Source organism: Miscanthus floridulus, chromosome 5 (genome assembly GCF_019320115.1).
Source record: "Miscanthus floridulus cultivar M001 chromosome 5, ASM1932011v1, whole genome shotgun sequence".
NCBI lineage: Eukaryota > Viridiplantae > Streptophyta > Magnoliopsida > Poales > Poaceae > Miscanthus > Miscanthus floridulus.
This window is the reverse complement of record NC_089584.1, coordinates 70,780,633-70,801,778: the sequence shown is the minus strand read 5'-3', so window position 1 is coordinate 70,801,778 and position 21,146 is coordinate 70,780,633. Positions and strand designations below refer to the sequence as shown.

The 21,146-nt window shown below is 46.5% G+C and overlaps 1 protein-coding gene across 1 annotated transcript; it reads left to right on the top strand.

Annotated features, from left to right (window-relative positions):
- The first annotated feature begins 2,413 nt into the window (after positions 1 to 2,413).
- LOC136450060 (uncharacterized) lies at positions 2,414 to 17,701 on the top strand. The gene is made up of 7 exons (XM_066450324.1): positions 2,414 to 3,132; positions 3,263 to 3,362; positions 3,465 to 3,530; positions 5,557 to 5,721; positions 5,808 to 5,904; positions 17,042 to 17,172; positions 17,272 to 17,701. The coding sequence occupies exons 1-6, from the start codon at positions 2,502 to 2,504 to the stop codon at positions 17,165 to 17,167; spliced, it is 1,185 nt and encodes a 394-aa protein (XP_066306421.1). The 5' UTR covers positions 2,414 to 2,501; the 3' UTR covers positions 17,168 to 17,172; positions 17,272 to 17,701.
- Positions 17,702 to 21,146: the final 3,445 nt, after the last annotated feature.

Below are 21,146 nucleotides of genomic sequence, written 5' to 3'. Positions count from 1 at the left end.
AGCGATGTGTGTGTTCGTATATCTCGTGAGTTCGTCTATGCCTGAGTGCGTGTGAGCGTGTTCGCCTTTCTGTGTCCCCGTCTCTCCCTAGAAACGGCCCCGGTCTCTCCCTTTTATAGTTGAAGGGGGGACAGGGGTGATACATGTGTTCGCTACGTGGCATCTTGTGAGCGGAGGTGGCGTGTCCGAGTCCTGTAGCTTGCCACTGTGGCGGCATGGTCGACGGAGTGGTCTTGTCCTTGATGCACTGGAGCGACGCGCCGGTCACGCCTGATCCTGTGCGACGTGGGAGCTCCAGAGATAGCTTGACGCAGGGCATGGCGGACGACGTGCCGGTCACTGTATGTTGACAGCGTAAAGAGCCGAGGCTCAGTTGGTGCAGAGGCCGAACTATCATGGGGGGCTCGACGGGCGCGAATCCCGAGGCTACCGAGACCCTGAAGCGGATTGCCAAGGCTTGGGGGAGCAGTTGGTCCTGTACACTGATTCCGAGGCTACAGGGACCCAGACTTGACCTCCCACGCGCGCGCTGTCCTCGGAGCAGGGGTTAGGTAGCATAGGGCAGTACGGGTGTCAGTCGTGGCCACAGTGCCGAGCACAGCGGCCGGTAACCCCTGCCCCATCCCGTCCCGGATGGCATGGTGCTGAGGCGACTCCCATCTCGTCGGTCACTTCGCTGTGTCGAGCCGTCGTTCAGCTGACATCATGGAAGTGGTTGGTCGCGTTAGTTGGACGTGACGTTCTGTCAGGGAAATCGGTCGAGGCGGAGGCGACGGGGTCGTCGCTGAGCCAGCCTCGAGCGAGGTGGAGAATCGGCACCTCGTCCAAGGCTTTACGTGCGGGGCCTCGAGCAAGACGGAGAATCGGTTCCCCGTCCGAGGCCTTGCACGTGGGGCCTCGAGCGAGACGGAGAATCGGTTCCCTGTCCGAGACCTTACATGCGGGGCCTCGAGCGAGACAGAGAATCGGTTCCCTGTCCGAGACCTTGCATGCGGGGCCTCGAGCGAGACGTAGAATCGGTTCCCTGTCCGAGACCTTGCATGCGGGGCCTCGATCGAGACGGAGAATCGGTAGCCTCGGACAAGGTGGGGGTTAGCCAGTAGTTGTCTCTTGGCTTTGATTTTGACAGGGTCTAAGCGATTTTTTCAGTTTTTGCTTAGGGGATCCTCTTTTTACGGTACCCGACAAGTAGGTCAAAACTTAGCGTATAGAGTAGATCAAAACTCATTTAGATGGGTGCCAGAGCCTAGAACAAATTTAACACCTATAAAAATAAAAATACATACAAGTTACGATATGCTGTAACGCTACTTACCTGACGATGGGTGGATGGACGCTTCGTTGAAATGCGCGTGCCTCCTCTCCCTGCTCTTTGCGTGCCACGAATCCAGCTTCTGCGTCGCTGCCGCCCCGTCTCACCATTTTTGCTACAACTGTCGTCCCCACCCGCCCTCTATGTCGTTGTCGCTGCCGCCGCGACCACACCCACCCTAGCCTGTGCGCCACCGCTGCAGCGCCTACCCCCCTTTGCGTCATCATCGCTGCCCATGCTGCCCCTACCCCGCCCTCTGTGCGTCGCGGACGAGCTCTACACCAGTGACCTCCACGCGTCGACGAGTCTCTATTCGCCGAGCAGCAAGGAGATATTGCTCTGAAAGCGCATATTGCAAACGTATAATTGAAGTGTTTTAGAGGTATGTTGCGAGTGTTTTATATCGATGTTGCAAAAATATCAGGATATTGCATATGTTACAATGACTATACACGTATGTTTCAAGTGTATGCTCTAAATATTATATCTGTTTCAGACGTATGTTGCAAGTGTTTTCATTTAGATATTACAAAAGTAGATCTAAACGTTACGTATGTTCACAAGACGTCGGGGCCCGGTAGGGATGGGATGTGATAGACGAGCACGGAGGGAAACAGCGGCGTGGCGAGGGACAGAGCACGATGGGGGATGGTGACGTGGCGAGGACAGGCCGCCACGAGTAACACATGCTCCGTTCCGTTACGCGGAAATAGACACACTCGCTCTAATGGTATTTCCGTTGCAGGTCTCACCGGACGGGTGGAATCACTGGCAGCTGCAACCGGAGACGTCCTGCCGCTAGCAGTCCGGTCCGTTTGATACGGCTCAAGTTGACCGCCATGTATTTACTATGAGAAAATGCGTGTCACTTCTGGCGCAACGGGACCTTGCCATGTCACCGCTCGGGTTTCGTTGCGACCAGCAGTTGCGTCATTCGGCCTGTTCGCTGGTTGGTTTCTGGGCTGGTTTAGGCTGGCTGGTGCTGGTTTATTGTGAGAGAAAAACACTGTTGACTGACTGATTTGGGCTGGCTGAAACCAACAAGCGAACATGCCAAATTGGCTGGTTTGCGTGCTTGACTGCTTGCTAAACCGCACCCGTTGGGTGAGTACGAGTTAAACGGGTCCAAATCTCAGACCCGCAAACGGACCTCACCCACCCGTCGCTCGATCTCCCTCACTCGCCGGCGATGGCGCAGGCGTCGGCAGCGGCCTCGGCGGGGCGGAAGTCTCCGGTCACCGTTCTCCTCCTCTACGTAGCGTGCGCCTTCATCCTGCTGCTGCTCCTCGCCTCCTACTCGCCCCGCCTCCAGCCCCACGCCCACGGCCGCAGCCTCCACCGCCGCCTTAAGCTCCACCCAAAGAGCGCCCCATCATCCGGCGCTGCCTCCGGTGGGAACGGAGGGCAACAGCAGATGCAGCATCAAAACCACCACGCGGCCTCCTTCGACCCGACCATCGCCGAGCTGGAGCGCCGGCTGGACGACAAGGAGTGGGAGCGCGGGCACTACAGCCTCCTCCACGGCGGCGAGCCGGATGACCACATGAAGGAGTGGGAGGAGTTCCTCAAGGATGAGGAGGACTTCATCAACGACGACGAGCGATTCAACGTCGCCGACCGCATCCGCGAGCTCTTCCCCAAGATTGACGTCGCCCCGCAGGACGGATTCGTCTCCCTCGACGAACTCACCACCTGGAACCTCCAGCAGGCCAGGGCCGACCAGCACCACCGCTCCGCCAGGGAGATGGAGCTCTACAACAAGGACGGCGATGGGATAGTCTCATTCGAGGCCTTCAATAAGCTGCGCCAAGAATCCCATGGTAACATTGCCAAAATACTCTGCTTTTGTTTCTGCGTGAAGCAATGAGTGTAGCAATGCAAGGAAAAAATCCCTGCTATCACTGTATTTTCATACGTTGGTTTGCTGATTGCTTGGTTCTTGTTCTGCAGGAGAAGGCAATATGCTGGGGTTCCAATGGTGGAAGGAGGAGCATTTCAATGCCTCAGATGCAAACGCTGATGGTTTCCTTGATAAAGCTGAGTTCAATGAGTAAGCATTCGTTTCAGTTGTACCAAACATCAAATTTGTTAATAATATGGTTCTTCATTATTTCCTGACATCTGCCTTTTGAATTTCCTGTTGCTGCTTCAGTTTCCTTAATCCAAGTGATTCGGATAATCCCAAAATCATCAATTTGCTCTGCAGACAAGAAATAAGGTGCATGCTTTCTCAGCCTTACGACTATTTTCTATCCTAGTTTACATTAATTTTAGCAGCATAGCTGTAAAGGATTTGGAGTGGTTTAATCTTGGGTTTAGCCTCAAAAGGGTACATAAACTTAATTCAAATCAATTATTGGCTTCAGAGTCCTGAATCCTCGAGCCATCAAAATATATGTTTGTGAAATTTGTTTCATGCTGTAGCTGGCAACAGGCTTTAGCCACTAGTGATCAGTGAAAGGATTTTTTTAGTTATAGATGCCAGGGTGATACTTAACAATTCCATTGCTGATAAGTGACAAGCAGTAATATACATCATAATAATAATCCGAATTCTAGATAGGTTCCACCTACATTAGCACAAATCAAGGTCCAAAAAATCATGATCATCAGATCATGCACTTAGATGACTTACATGTACTAAAGATGGTATAACCCTTCAAAAGTAAGAGGTGTTGGTTCACTGATGGGTGAGCCATGAGCCCATAGAGACATCAATGAAACTGTCTATCTTTGGCTATGTTTTTATGAAATACTGGTAGCATTTGTTCTTACCCTTGCGCTCTTTCTTATCTTGTCGCTTTGACTATGTCACATGCAGTCTAATTAGTATCCTGTGAGGCAAGTTTGATAGCTTTGTCTGAGTGTCTTATGTTGAAATTTGCTGTTCACATGTGTGTGATCTGTGTGGACAACAGTTTCTGCATCTGACAAACTGAAAGAAGTGATTTTTGACCCTTTAAACTAAATAACCCTGCCCTGCTTCTGTTGAGGTTGAAAACATCTTGACTTTTTTTTAAGTTGAAAAATGCAAAAGAAGCTCTGTTGTTGTGCCACATCCTCATAGTGAGTAGACACCAAACCTATTCATACCATTTAAATAATTGGATTTGGTAGGACAGGGTTCAATTCAGGATGGTTGACCTTGGGCTGGGCTGGGCCTCAATTCAGGATGGTTGAGCTTGGGCTGGGCTAGGCCTCATATAGGGTTATGCTGGCGATGACTTTGTTTAGTCCTAGACAACAAGTCATATTGGCCTTTGTTATAGGGCTTACTTCCAGTGGCGGAGCTTGACTGAACAAACAGGGGGGCTAATCTATGTAATTGAGCTCTACATATCAATGAACAGTGCTGAAATTACTGTTTACTTAATGAAGATTAAGGTGAGCAAGGGGGGCCATGGCCCACTTTGGCCATAATTAAGCTCCGCCCCTGCTGCTCCTATCATGGATAGGCTATTGATAAAAGTTTTGCTCTTTTCTTGAAGTAATTGATACTAACTACACATTACTTGTTGATATGTTTCTTGGAGTTTTGGCAACAGTTTCTTTCAGCTTGTCTTAACAACTATAGGTTTTATATCCATCTCCTCCTTCTATGTTCCATAAGTTTTAAAATACATATAATACTAAACCTTTTATAACTTACAAACCAGACATCTCTATATTGAACCCATGGTAATGAGCAAACTAGGCTGTACTTAACACTAAGTATGAGGCACACGTTTTGAGGCATATATAAATCACTTGAAGCAAAAGAAACTAACAAACCTGAGTAAAGCATGTCGCTTTGATTAAAACACCAATGGACCTTTTGAATAATCCATCATGTCTGGAAACTTGGAAATTGTTGATTTTGTGTCACTCTAATGAGTTTTTAAAGGTGGATATTCTTCCATCATTAACTATTTTAAAAAAACTCGACCCCTGAGGGATTGGCCTCCCCTGAGGTATATCAGGGAAGGAAGAAATTTCCTCGAACTGTAGGGTCGAGAAAAGGCCCTAAAAGCTGGCTGCCCTGGACACGCTTACAGCACGTATCTTTGTAGACAGATATACAGCGAGGGACCTTTTTTTTTCATGCAACCTAGGATTTGAACCCTGCTTGGCAGCCTCCCAACCAGATGACCTACCACCGTGCTATTGACGCGTTTGCTCATTAACTATTTATGTGCACTATTAGAGCACACTTCAGTTTCCTTGAGGTTATGTTTGAAATTCCTTACTCACTATGCCATATCCAGGCAGAGGGATAAAGATGGTGATGGAAAGTTAAACTTTGAAGAATACTTTAATGGGCTACACGACCATATACATGGTTATGATGACGAGAATGCAGATATTTCCCATATTGGGAACATAACAGTTGCGAAGGATTGGTTTTCTAAACTTGACAAAGATAATGATGGGTATGCTAGTGGACATATTTCTAATTTCTAACAGAATCTCGCATAACCTTCAACCTGTATTCATTTGAGAAAAATCTTTTCTGCAGGTTTATTTCGGAGCATGAACTAGAGCCTGTTCTTGATAAGCTCTATCTTTCCGAACGCTATTATTCTAGACAGCAAGCCATCCATGCTATTTCAGAGGTTTGGTTCATATTTTCCCCCCATTGCTTCTTTTTGTTGTTCTTTGAGATATCAGATTATTAGAATATAGCTCCATGGTCAACTTAATATACACAAGTTACCTTTCGGCCATTATCGCCTCCGAGGAGCTCGCGGTCATCAAGGAGGGGACCGCCGAGGAAGCACCCGACTCCAAGCGGTCGGCCGGATCTTTTGAGCCCGCGGAGGGCGTCATGGAGGTCCCCATAGACCCCAGCAGCTTCGAGGACAAAGTGGTGCGCATCGGCACCATGCTTTCCTCCAAATAGAGAAGCGCGCTCGTCGACTTTCTCCGCGCCAACAGAGATATCTTCGCGTGGAAACCCTCGGACATGCCAGGCATTCCGAGGGAAGTCGCCAAGCACGCCTTGAAGATCAGGCCAGGCTCCAAGCCGATAAAGCAGCGCCTGCGTCGCTTCGACGAGGAGAAGCGCAGGGCCATCAGCGAGGAGATCGCAAAGCTTTTGGTGGCTAGATTCATCAAGGAAGTGTATCATCCCGAGTGGTTAGCCAATCCCGTCCTTGTACGAAAAAAAGAATGGGAAATGGAGAATGTGTGTTGACTACACGAGCCTCAACAAGGCGTGTCCAAAGGATCCGTTTTCTTTGCCACGTATAGATCAAGTAGTCAACTCGATCTCAGGGTGCGAAACCCTCTACTTCCTTGATGCGTACTCCAGATACCATCAGATCATAATGAAAGAATCTGACCGGCACGCGACTTCTTTCATCACCCTATTCGGATCGTTCTGCTATGTCACGATGCCGTTCGGTCTGAAAAATGCAGGGGCTACATATCAACATTGTATGCTCAAGTGTTTCAAGGACCTCATCGGGTGAACCGTTGAGGCTACGTACATGACATCGTGGTCAAGTCCAAACAGGCTGACTAGCTCGTAGCAGACCTAGAGCAAACCTTCGCGAAACTTCGAGCAAACGGCATCAAACTCAACCCTGAAAAATGCGTTTTCGAGGTCCCGAGGGGTATGCTGTTTGGGTTCATCGTCTCCGAGCGCGGCATCGAGGCCAACCCGGAGAAGATCTCAGCCATCACAAGAAGTACAATGAGTACAGGGTGCCTCACCGCGCTTAGCCTTTTTATCCTACGCTTCAGCGAACGAGGCCTCTATAATAGAACCAACCAATTTATAAGAGCACAAGTACAATGGCAGCCCGCAAGCGGTCGCACTATCATACGTGAGCCCATATAAACTTGGTAGTCCGTCGAGTAACACGAAGGGTCTCGATTCATCGCCAACATACAATCAAGATCGTACATGATTCAACATGCATGCCACATGTTATATAGAGTTCACAAATATATTGCCATACATCAGAGTGCGATTAAAGTTATTACAAACCAAGTTCAAATAATGTAGTAGCGAAAGCAAAGTAGTTTTTAAACCAACATCCCACACCATGGTTCAAATACTTGCCAGTATGTGATCACAACCCACAAAAGCATCATAGACGAGATATATAAATAGAAGCGCCTTGTCCGGGGCCTACTCCTCGTCCACAGCGGGACAAAAGCAATTCTTACAATAGTCATGAAAGACTGTTACCTACAACAAGTGGGAAATAAACCCTGAGTACAAGAAGGTACTCAGCTAGACTTAGCCATCATACACCAAAAATAAAGTGACTCCAAAGATCATGTAAGGCTTTATAAGTGATGTTAGCTTGACAACATTTTGCATAAAAGCTACTAGTTGAGCTATACATTTTATAATTCGGTTATCAAGTTAGTTAATTATAGCTATTAAACTATAGATTAGCAACTAACCTATGCCAAGCATGTGGTATATCATTTAGTAGCATAACAATAGTAACCATAGCCGGTGGAAGATTTTCATAGTCATCAGAACCATCATATTCCATAATTCAATTACTACGATGAAGGGGCTCCGCCAAGTTTCTCACTATTTGGGAGAGACAGCGATTCGAATCGATTGCAACCAACTAGGTAGTATTCCTAACACAAACTCAGGTCTACCAGCCACGGTAGCCTTAGTTCACCTTTGGTACAACTCAGGTCCACATTTCGCGGGTTCGATCAGCACCGCACAACCAGGGACAACCAGCTGCTAGGACGATCAGGACTACCCTACCCTTGGGCTCACATCTGACTCCCCGTACATCCTTACTACCATCCAGAGTGCGCACTTTGACAAAATGAGGCCCGACTTGAGTTGAGCTACTCGGCTTCGTGGTCGGAACGAGTTATCTGGCCAGCTAAGTGAGAGGCATGCGTTTAAAATGATCGAGGACCAATAATGATGCAGTCCTTAATCGGCGCAGACAGAATCATATGAGTCAACTTACAACATAGACTCCGTCCGGCCTCGATTTACAACATCCCATGGTTCTTTTACACGATAGCAAATATAGCCAACCGTGGTTCAGTGTCCACCTATATCTCGCAGGTGACAGGAAATCACCCGACTTCTACCGAGCTAAGCATTGCTAAGCAGTTATTCGATTCTAGACCTACATAGGATTCAAGGTATATTTCTGGACAAGGTAGTTCTATGCATCAAGTGTTTTCAATAAACTCTTATAACCTAATGCATTAAACATAAAGGACTTAAGTGATATTTTGTAAAACATAGGAGGCTTATAATGCTTCGGGGTTTGCCTTTTAGAAAAGATGTGGGTCGGTGATCAGGGCACTCCGGAAGTTCGTCAGTGGCCGGCTCCTCTCCTTCGGGAGCTGCGGGTTGGGTGTCTCCTGATTCCCCTCCTCCTCTGCTTCGAACTCCAAGATGGTGATTTCTTTGGGCGATTCTATATGCATGAGCACGAATAAGATATCATGGATGCATAGGTAATGATATGAATGATATGATGAAATGCATACTCATGAGTGCTCTTAACAGCAAGGTATTAGGGTGATAACACGATTAACTTCTTTTACTGAGTAGGTGCATATCTCTTCTTTAGTAATTAAACAAACACATTTAAAATATTTTTCGGACTACAAGACAGCAGCCACTTGGTTTGACCATATCTGGAGTTATATACATCCAAACAATATGGTTGTGGACTTTCTGGAAACCTTATGAAATTGCCTACAACTTTCTTTTAATCATCTTAAGGTGATTCAGTAGCTATCTAGGTCAAATGATTCAATCTTTCAGATCGGTCCAGAGACTAAGCAAATCTGAAAGCAAACTTCTAAAAGCTATAAATCTTAAACCATTTAGCCTATAACTATGAAATTTTAGGACAAGATAGATGGGTAAGTTATCTACAACTTTGTTATTAATAAGTTTCATAGAAAAGATCATTATCATCACGAAATTGTCACCACAATAGAAACTACACATGCTACCATTTAGTTGAATTATAGAGCAATAATTAACTAGCTGTCAATAACCAATTAATTTTTAGCATAACTACCGATACCAACAGACCATGTGCATCACAAGCGCCCTAGAAAACATCATGGTAAAACCTCAATAATTTACTTACATGCATTTATTAGTTTCCTTATATAATAAGATGATTTAGAGGATAAATATTTCCAATGCTCAATAAATTCGGATAAAATTACAGTAGGTTACATATGATCCCAATAGTCTACTGTACAAATTTCATGCCATTTGGATAAGTATAGCAACCTCTACAAAAATGACAAGTTGTATAGGCTTATTTTAGTAAAAAATAGTTTAACCTAGTGAAAAGTATCAAACAACAGATTTCCTATTTTTCTTACTTTCATCCTAGCATAAGAACACTGTGTAAAAATCGGCTTGATCATATATTATGTATTTTTATCCTATTTATTTTCACTAGAAACTAGCAATTAATTAAGATTAAATAGAAAAACCATATACCAAGTATGCTTACGGTAGGTTTTGCATTTTTCCTAGCTAGAGCATGTCAACACAAGACCAGCAAAATTGAAATCATAAGTTTTGCACTTTCCTAGCTCAAGACATGCATTTTACAAGATGGAAACAAATTTAAAAGCACTTATCTAGCTCAATTTAATTCTCCTAGAAAAATATTCTAAATAGTAGGTTTCATATTTTTATCAAATAGTACACTTCATGATGAATCTAACAAAATTTAGTTCACCTAATTTTGACACTCCTAACTCCAGGTATCAATTTTTGAAGTTTGCATTCAAATCTATGAAAATAAATAAAGAAAATCAAATTTCAAATTGGGCCCAACAGCTAGGTGCACCCGGTCTAGTGCACCCAGAGGCGCTGACAGTGGGGGCGCGCGGTCAACGTGACCCCACATGTCATACACACAAAAACAGGGCGACGCTTTGACTGGCCGTAGCTCGTAGACGACGAGGTCTCCGGCGGTACGGTCACCACCGTCGTGTTCCCCTCAACATTCCGCATCGAATGAGGTAGGTCCTCGGATCTCTAATGGCAGTTGGCTATGGCGGCGGCGCTAATGGCGACGCGCGGTGGCGGACTCGGCGTCTCTGGCGAAGATGTGACCAAGCAAGCACGGCTACGAGTTCTACGAACCCTAGCAGAGCTCTACGGTGCGGATCGAGCCATGGTGAAGCGGCGAAGAGCTCCTGCCACATGCATGGCGGTGCGGCGACACATAGCGCATGCGGTGGCGCTTATCATTCCAATGAGACGGTGGTTGCTGACGGGTCTCTATCTTTGGTGATGGTGCTAGGGTTCAAGGCCATGCGGAAACACTCTAGAGGGGGGCGACGGGGTCTAGTCGGTGTCAGACGCAGCGAGCTTGAGCTCGCGACCATTGCGGGCGCGCGTGGTGTAGTCACACGTTCCCGCGCGGCGGCGGCGATATCGGTTAAACCGACTGCGACGTGAGCTATTGGGACCTAAGATGACGACGGACTAGGGGAGAAAGAGGTAGGAGGAGCGGTGGATATGGCTGGCCACGGTGAGCTCGGAGCTTGGCGGCCCTCCGTGGCCATGGTGGTGACGACGACGTGAATTGTCGCATTACCTGGGCTTGAACGGTGACAATGGCGGCTCAGGGATGAAGAGGATGGCGCGGTGGCTCTGTGTACGCAAGCGATTTCGCGGTGATGCGGCGTGGTGTCAAGCTAGGCCAGCGAAGCTCGGTGGCGGCGACGGCGTGGTGCTCCTCCGCTTCGGCGCTGCATGAGAGCGAGAGAGAGACAGGAGAGCGCGAGTGAGAGTGAGAGAAGATGCACGCGAGGCTTGCCCTCCCTTTGTCCTGGCAGCGTGGCCCGACGCCGGTGTATGGCCGCCAGATGGCGCGCCTGGCCTGTGCGTGCTCTGCCACCAAGGCCATTTGAAATCGGCCATCAGGCCTGATTCAGTCGACTGACAGGGCGACTTTGAGCTCCTAGATCTCCTCATCTCTTCAAAATTAGCAAAAATTGTACTAGTGAAAGTTGTAGAGCTATGTGAGTACTGCAACTTTACTTTAAGAAGCATTGCCAAATTCTCACTGGTTTTCAAAATGCAAAGCTGCAAAGTAGGTCACATTGAAACTAAAAACAGCTTCTAGACAACAAAATTTTTAAGTCTCAAAACATCATTTTGTTGATTCTTGTGGACCATATTTTACCATGTTAGGCACTGAATTAGCTCATGACCCTTAAATAAAGTTTGTTACCCATGTCAAGAACTACAACTTTTATTAAGGGTGCACTGCCATGCAAACACCCTATGCTATAGTTCAACTTTGGTCAAAGTAGGATCATGAGAAATAAAATTTTGAGTAAACTATGACTTAGAAGCAAATTTGGCCCATGTCATGAATACAAACATTGTTCCATTTACCATCCTAGATATGCCTAAGGTGTTTTTGTGACCTCACAACCATCTCTTGCATTGGTCACACATGATCATAAGCATATGCAAGTATATAAGCAACATCACAGGTGATAAAGAGAAGGTGAATGAAATGAAACTTCACATGCTCATGCTCATGAATGCTTGGATGGTGCTTGTGCTCATGAAATGCAAGTGCCAAATGCAATGCTTAACACTAGGGTGTTACAACATTCCCCTATACCGGCTTCTAAAGAAAACTGACCGATTTGCGTGGACACTCGAGGCTCATGAGGCACTTGACAAGGTCAAGGAAATCCTGATGAAAGCCTCGATTCTGGTCCCGTCGACCGATGGGGAACCACTCCTGCTTTACATTGCGGCCACCTCGCAAGTGGTCAGCGCCGCCGTGGTGGTAGAACAGGAAGAGGGACATGCACTAAAGGTGTAGCGCCCCGTATACTTCGTTAGCGAAGTCTTGACCTATTCCAAGACTCGCTATCCCCAAATCCAGAAGCTTTTGTACTCCGTCTTGATTGCCAGGAGAAAGTTACGTCACTACTTCGAGTCGCACCCGGTGACGGTCGTGACATCCTTTTCTCTCGGTGAAGTCGTCCAAAACCGGGACGCCACAGGAAGAATCACAAAGTGGGCACTCGAGCTGATGGGCCAGGGCATTTCGTATGCCCCTCGGATGACCATCAAGTCCTAAGCGCTGGACGATTTCGTTGCAGAATGGATCGAGATTCAGATGCCTCCAGTAGCTGTCGACCAAGAGTACTGGACGATGTACTTCGACGAATTGCTGACGAAGAAAGGCGCCAGCGCAGGAATGGTCTTTGTTTCACTTCCCCGCCTCCAACAATGTGGACGAATATGAGACACTCATCAACGGCCTACGCGTCGTCGTCGAGTTGGGCATCCGACGGCTTGACGTCCAAGGCGACTCGTAGCTAGTCATCGATCAAGTCATGAAGGAGCCAAGCGGCCACAACACCAAGAGGGCTGCGTACTGCCAAGAAGTCCGCCAGCTAGAGAACAAGTTCGATGGCCTCGAACTCAACCACATCCTGAGGCTGCTCAACGAGGTGAACGACACGCTAGTGAAAATGGCGTCCGGCGAGAGCCGGTGCCAACGGGCGTCTTCACCAGCGATCAGTACAAGCCCTCGGTCCGCTACGAGGAGCGGGAATAGACCGGTGACAGGCCGCCTGCCCTGGGCTCTAGGGTTGGCTGACCGTCGGCTCCTTCTGACCCTGAAGTCATGGAGCTTGACGAAGATCCGGTGGCAGAGCCCGACCCTTTAGCTGATTGGAGGACACCTTACCTCGTTTACCTCCTCCACGAGGTGCTCCCGACGAACAAAATGGAGGCCCGACGGCTTGCACGCCGCGCCAAGTCCTTCGTCATTATTGAGGGGGAGCTCTACAAGCGAAGCCACACCAAGATCCTACAGTGTTGCATCCCCATCGAACAAGGGAGGCTACTGCTGAAGGACATCCATGGTGGGGTCTGCGGACATCATGCCACACCCAGAACCTTGGTCGGAAACGCGTTCCGATAGGGCTTCTACTGGCCAACCGCGGTGGCCGACGTCGAGCAAATTGTGCACGCCTACGAAGGGTGTCAGTACTACGCTCGTCAAACCCACATGTCGGCCCAAGCGCTCATGGCCGTTCGCGGTCTAGGGGCTTGATCTGGTTGGACCACTCAAAGGAGCGTCCGAGGGCTACACGCACTTGCTTGTCGCCGTGAACAAGTTCACAAAATGGATAAAGGCTTGGTCAATCTCCGTGATCAAATCCGAGCAAGCCGTGCAATTTTTCCTAGACATCGTCTACCGCTTTGGAGTTTCGAACACCATCATCACAAACGACACACAGTTCATCGGGAAAAAATTCCTTCGATTTTGTGATGACTACCACATCCGCATCGATTGGGCCGCCGTGGCGCCACCCCTGCACAAATGGGTAGGTTGAGCGTGTGAACGACATGGTCTTGCAAGGCCTTAAGCCTAGGATCTTCAACCGGCTGAACAAATTCGGCGGATGATGGCTTGCGGAGCTTCCCGTGGTACTCTGGAGCTTGAGGACAACATCTAGCCGGGCGATCGACTACACATCTTTCTTCATGGTCTACGGTTCCGAGGCGGTCCTCCCAACCGACCTCGACTACGGAGCGTCGAGGGTTAGGGCGTACGATGGGCAGGGAGCTGAGGCGTCCCTCGAGGACGCCATGGATCAGCTCGATGAAGCACGTGAGTTGCCTTCCTCTGCTCGGCCAAGTACTAGCAAGCGTTGCGCCAGTACCACGACCGTCGGGTGCGGCGTCGGGCCTTCAACGTCGAGGACTTGGTGCTCCGCCTCGTCCAGATCAACAAGAACCGCCATAAGCTCTCTTCGTCATGGGAAGGACCGTACGTCGTCGCGAAGGTGCTCCGACCGAGCACTTACAAGCTCAAGACTATCGACGGCAAAGTCTTCATCAACGCCTAGAACATCGAGAAACTACGTCGCTTTTACCCCTAGCCTATGCATATACTTGCGGAAATTAAGAATGATGTTTCTAAAATGCGAAAACATTTTTTTCTTATCGGTTTCGCTGTCTCCTCGATCTTCAGTTACACTAGACCCCAGCAACGACATAGGGGTCGATGTAACACCCTCGGTGTTACGCCCTAACCAAACTACTAAATCATGTCATGAGCATCATGTTTATGTAATAATGCATGTGATAGAAAGTGTTGATAAATTGCTTGTAGCCTAAAATGATCAATAAAAATGTTAAATGGAAATTTATTCAATAACTCATGTTATGTCAAGTAGGGTGGAAAAACCAATTTTTATTGAGCAAAAATAATATAGAACATGTATGTGATACTTAAATAAAGTTTTAAGTACAAACTTTGTAAATGATAGTGAAATACTTGCTGCGAAAAAATAACATTGCTAGCTAACATTTCTAATAGCCTAAAAATAGAACTTGAAATCAAATTCAGCTCAAAGACTTAAAAGAATTTAAGTATATATATACAGTAAGACAATGCCATGTTTGACAATTTATTTTGTGAAGTCAAGTTAAGAGATGGTGTCGTGTTTTAGCTCGGGTTGGTAGCTTGATATGCTCTCTTGAGCATGGGAAAGATGGTTTAGGTACAGAAGCAACCGTTTAGTTGTTATAGGCACTTTAAAATGCGTGCACGACCAATTAGTGTGTAGCTGAGTCTCCAGCCCTAGCTAGCCCGTTAACCATAACGCGGAGCGCGGAGCCCGTGTGCATGTAGGAAGAACAAAGCATCGCCAAGAAGCCGCTGCCGACCACCTATAACGCAGAGGGCAGACGCTCGTGCACGTGTAGAAAGGAGCTAGAGACAGGGCCGTCTTTGGGGACATCCGAGCGTCAACATGACTGTTCGGGGGTTCACCTTACACTTAGTTGTATATCATCTTTAAGATGGTATACATGAAAGAAAATCGTTTGGAGAACAAACATGGAGAAAATAGCTCGGAGAAACATTATGGCGATATACGAAAATTGAAGAATATTTAGAAAAATATTAAAGCGTGATTAGCTTTATACAGAATGTCTGGTCGGCGACATATGGCGTTATCTGGTCGGTGACGCGGGCAGCTCGCTTAGCGGCTCGCTTGACGGCTGGAACGAAGTTGATCTCGTGTTGGAGTAGGACGGACGTAGTCGGAGCTTGGCGGTGTCAATCCACGTACGAAGACGTGCGCCGTGGTTGTCGAAGGATGTCGACGCGATCCGTCGAGTTGCCGCGAAGGATGTTGATCTTGAGTTACGCCATCTGGTTCGCCAGGGATCAGCACGCACAGCCCCACGGTGGGCGTCAACTGTCGACAAAAGATGCTCGGTAGTCCTCCGAGGGGTATCCCACGAAAGTAGATTGATCGGTGGAGGTGCGCGTAATCAGGAGTCGGATGGTGACACAAGGCGTAGAGACAGCGATTTAGACATGTTTGGGCCGTCTGATCGACGTAATACCCTACGTCCTGTGTCTTTGTTGCATTGTATTGAATATGTAATGTATGTCGATGTATGTAGCTGGCGACTAGGCGACCCATGCCTCTCCTTATATACTCTGGAGGGGTAGGGTTACAAGGAAAGTATCCTATTTGGTACTATACAATATCTTGCGGTGCACGTCGATCAGTGCCGTGCACGCTTTGATCTTGTGGGCTGGGCCACCTCTGATGGTGCGGCCCATGTCTTGTCTTATGGATACCGAAGGTCATATCCCCCACATCGAGGGCGCTGGCTCCGTCTCGCCAGACCCCTCGGGCGCAGGCTCCGTCACGTCTGACCCCGAGGGCGCGGGCTCCGTCATGTCTGACCCCGAGGGCGCGAACTCTGTCTCGCCCGACCCCTCGGGTGCGGACTACGTCTTGCCAGACCCCTCGAAGGGGGATTCCGCCTCGCCCGACGATGGTCCGTACCGTCTCCAACCACTACGGATCTAAGAGTACGAACCCAGGGTCAAACTTCTGACATCAGACAGGGAATATACGCGTCTTGACGTGACCCGCGGCCACGACGGGCCATACCTGAGGACTCACGTCGCCAACAGTTTCAGACGTGCTGGTGCTATACTACCTAATCCCCGTACGACTTCTGACGGGGGTATCTGCTAACCATGCCACCCGCCGGGACGGAATGGAGCGCCACGACCGGCCGACGACGCTCGAGTATGGCGCCAGTGATGAATAGGGTCGCGACGTGGAACTGTTCCCGTCATCATCTACAGGACCGGCGGGACCCACGTAAAGAAGATGAAGGGCACCGCGACCCCGGAGGCCATCTCCTTTGCTTTTCTCTCCCTCTCTTTCTCTTGTGTAACCTGCACCTTCCCCTTCATCTATAAAAGGGGAAGCAGGACGCCCCACGAAGGGCAAGGCTGAACGAGCTCAACGAGATTCAACTCCGTTTGACCCTTTCACCAAAGACTTGGGACTTGCTCCCTCTCTCGTCCGTTTGTAACCCCTACTACAAACTAGTGCCGGTAACACGTGCAGCAGCAGACTGGACATAAGGACATTTTGTCCGAACCAGTATAAATTCTTGTGTCCTCCGAGCACACTATCCAAACCAGACGCGTAAATCATAAATTTACTAGTCAGTGATTCGAAACACCGACAGCTAGAATCTGCTAGTCTGTACTTTCATGGTCCCGTAACTGCATCTTTCCTTCTGTTTGTATTCTCTATGGCTGTTTGATATTCTTTTGGCAATTTGAATGTGGTCAACCAAAAGGACAGTCTTATTCTACTAACTTCCTCTTTGAGCATTCATATGATAGGCCGCTTTTCTGGGAGATGACATGTACGATTTGCTTCACCGTAACCGTAATGCAGGCAGACAAAGATCATGATGGGAAGCTAACTTTGGAAGAGATGATTGAGAACCCCTATGCATTTTATGGCAGTGTTTACCTTAGCGACGACGACGACGAAGACTACTTCCACGATGAATTTCGCTGAGACATGTAGGTGGTCACTCTAGCCTGAAAATTGGTTTCCATCATGTGCCTTGTCCATTTCTATGCTCTTTTGCTCCGTGACTAAAGTTAATCTTCTTTCATCAGATTGTTAGTATCCTGACCACGCAAGGAACACAACAGATAAGCATCAAGGTGCACACAAAGGATCGAAACATCTAGCATAGCATGTGAATCCCGGGCTGGGCTGCTGCCAGAATGGGAGAGCTTAGAGTTAGGGCCATAGAGTGAGGAACTAGTTTTTGCCGCTTGGTTCTTCAAGTTGTTTGTGTCAAATGAAACGACGACAACATCCTAGTACCGGCCAGTGATGGATGTTACGTGGCAAGTTGGTCACCTTTATCTAGGCTGAGCTGCCATTGTCTCCATCCTGCAGAGTGCATGTAGTCCAGGAGAACAATGAGTGGAACGTCATCTCGGTGGCGAACGGATTCAAAAAATCTAACGTGTTATTTGGTGTCTGAAACATATATATGTGAATGCTGAATTCAATTATTTCTGGCAGAATGTCGCAATCAGGATTCAGTAGCGAGCTGAGCCTGTGCTATAGGAGCTAGCCCATTGTGAAACATTCCATCGGCTGCATGAGTGCGCCATGGACGGGAGATCGATGTGCCGAATTATTGGGGAATCCATCGATCAATCGACCGATGGTTCACTTTATTCGGAACATCGATTGTGCCTAGTCATCAGTGTCTTTGAGTACGGAGGATGCAGGGTATGTATCCACGTGGTGTGCCACGTCATGTGGGTCCCACGATATGCGTGGCTCACATTTCAGGCGTTTCCTCGCTGGGTGGTCTTGTGCTGGCAAAAGGGTAGGACGGTAGACACAGCACCTGCTCTTCTGAAAAATTCTGAACCTTGTTTTGCTGAGAGAGCTTCGCACTCGATTTTTGACACCTGGATGACGCCGCGGATAACATTCGAGGGCTTAACTCAGTGAATTAGGGAGTGTTTAGGTGTGTCGGGAGGATGTTGCATGGGGTGTTCGGATACTAATAAAAAAATAAATTACATAACCCATCAATACTCCACGAGACGATTTTTTTAAGCCTAATTAATCCGTTATTACATAATTTAGGCACGATGCTATGATGATTAATTCATTCTTCTGGTGATACAGTCTCATCTATCAATATCAATCCTCTGTCTCCTCGTTTGGTGCTTCATGCACTATATCAAGGAATCAGATTCATGCCAAACGGGCCTAAGCTTGATGGCATTTAGTAGTACAAGGTGCCACTGAATTAACATCTTGGTTTCGGTAATCTGGCAGGAGTTTTAGTGCCGGATAATGGCTCGCAACTTGCAAGTTAATAACCAATATTAGTAGTGGACTCCTTTATTTTTGTAAAAATATTTGTATCGCCTCTTTATTCTTTCATCCTAGACCTTTTAGAGCACCTCCAAGAGTTTCCAATAAAAACCTTCCAATCTAGGATTTTTGGAAAGTATAGAAAAAACTCATCTCCAAGAGTTCCTAATACCACCTCCCAATCTTTTATCACTTGAAAAAAATCAACCCAAAGCGTGCAAAGATCCACGCGTATCGGTCTCCCAATCTAGGTGGAAGGGTGTGTGAAAAAGAATAAAGAGTAGGAACAGATTTCTGATATAAATGTACAAGAGAAAAAGAATATATAAAAGTTGTTTGAATAATTTAGAAATAGTATAGGATTCAAATTGTCTTCTATATTTTAGGAATTAACTATTAAAAACTGTTGGAGATGGTCTTATTTATTCCTCCCAATATTTCTTTGGGAGTTAGAAAATATCATGTTTTAGGAAACAAATTATTAGGTAGCGTTGGAGATGCTCACTTTCGTATGTTGTGGTTCATTTAACAAGGCAACACTTTTTTCTTCTACTACTATCTTGATAAAAGAAGGTTCGTCTTTGCTAGTACTTGCTCCCTCCGTCCTGTAATATAGTGTATTATAGTATTTAAAATTTGTCCTCAAATATAATGCATTGTAGAGGACAAAACAAATTTTACATTAAATATTTTTCATTTGTTAACCAATCACCGTTAATCTTGTTGATGATAGTGTCTGATTAGGAAATAAAATGAAGGTATATGCGTCTTTTATATTATCTCTTAATTTATCTTAATTATAAGATAAGGTTAGACGCTTTTCACCATGATATGTGCATGCTCGTAGCATTTGCATGCTAGGATCACCGTAGTGAGACAAGCAAGTGTGTCTCATACATATTGCAATAATATTTATCTAGAGTCTAACATATCATTTACATGTGGGCCTAACATATCATTTACATGTGGGCCTGTTTGATCTTTGAAATTGAATTTATTCTAATAATTATAATTTAGGTATAAATTAATTAAACTAATATGGTTCTATATGTTACATATATTTGTATATTATTGCTAGCCATACAAGGGAGATATTTATATGTTGCATTTCTATTAGGGCCCGTTTGAATTCTTGGAATTGAATTTATTCTAATAATTATAATTTAGTCACATATTAATTAAACTAATATGGTAGTATATGGAATACATTTGTATATTATTGTTAGCCATACAACAGATATACTTATATGCTGCATTTCTACTGTAGAGAAGCGAGTTGAAGAGCATGCTATAAGTTTGCAAAGTAGAAATATAGCACGGTGATCTATAGAATCAATTTCCATCTCCCACCTTATAAATTTAAAATAGGCTTATTTGTGGGATTGAGAAAGTTGTGGAATGTTAAATTCCAAGCCAGATAGTCTAAACCATTAAATAGATTTCAATTCCTCCAAAATGAAGGGATCAAAACGGCCCTATACAAGTTAATCAAGATGCAAGAATACAAAGTGGAAAGACAAAAACGTCTCATCTGATACATACGAAATCGTTTTTTCTTGTATAGACTTTGGTTCAGATAAATTTGAATTAGGATGAAGTGATTAGGATAAAGTTAATTAAATTAAAACTAGTTAATAATTTGTAACGGGGTGAGTAGAATATAAATTAAGACTAGTGACGTGCGTGGTCTGATGCACGCTGGGAACGCAGACAGGCCCCGTGCGAGGTACGTGTGGTGTCACGGGATGGGGTCATGGGCAGGAGCAGGAGAGGACGGATGATACCCCAATTACCCGGCTGCAGCAGTCTACGCGCATGCATCAACAAGGACCGTGCGGCTATCGTGATGGATGGCACAACCACCATTCACCAGCTAGCAAGCAGTCTGTGACGCGCACTTGTACTCCAACGCGCGCAAGCTGCCGCAATAGCAATCGGCAATCCCGATCCGTCCCACCCAGACTGCCAGACTCCCAAGCGGCAGCGCGCGCCCAGCAGTACGTGTGCCTGCAGGCTGGGGAAGCCCATTTACCTCCATATATGATGTATTGTAGAGACCTCTACGAATCTCTGTGAATAAGGGGTGTTTGATCCAGCTACTAAAATTTAGATGGTGTATCGGAAGAATGTTGTATGGGGTACTCGGATACTAATAAAAAAATAAATTACATAACGAGACGGATTTTTAAATCTAATTAATCCATCATTAGAGCAAAATATTGTCAAATCATAGACTAATTATGCTCAAAAGATTCGTCTCGTAAATTAGTCGCAAACTATATAATTAATTTCGTAATTAGTTTATATTTAATACTTCATACATATATCCAAACATTCGATGGGACAACGACTAAAATTTAGGAGGGGCAACCAAACACCCCCTAAGTCTTGCACAGAGACACACGGGGGGTCCCCTCTCCGCAAACTCGATATTGGACCTCAGTGCCTTGTTCACTATCACTAGCGCTTTGACACTTCATGGTTTCTGCATAAAACATACGGACGGTCCCGTGTGGCTCCTATTCATAGCTGATAATTACACAATTATTGCTTGTCTTGATAAAGCAAATTAAAATACAATCTTGGTACTTTTTGCAACATTTTTTTAGAAAGGAGCTAGATACAATTGCAAACGACAGCACCA

Coding starts and splice junctions, on each gene's coding strand:
- LOC136450060 (XM_066450324.1), top strand. CDS start 2,502: ATGGCGCAGGCGTCGGCAGCGGCCTCGGCGGGGCGGAAGTCTCCGGTC. Junction 3,531..5,556: donor CTCTGCAGACAAGAAATAAG/GTGCATGCTTTC, acceptor TGCCATATCCAG/GCAGAGGGATAAAGATGGTG. Junction 5,905..17,041: donor CCATCCATGCTATTTCAGAG/GTTTGGTTCATA, acceptor ACCGTAATGCAG/GCAGACAAAGATCATGATGG.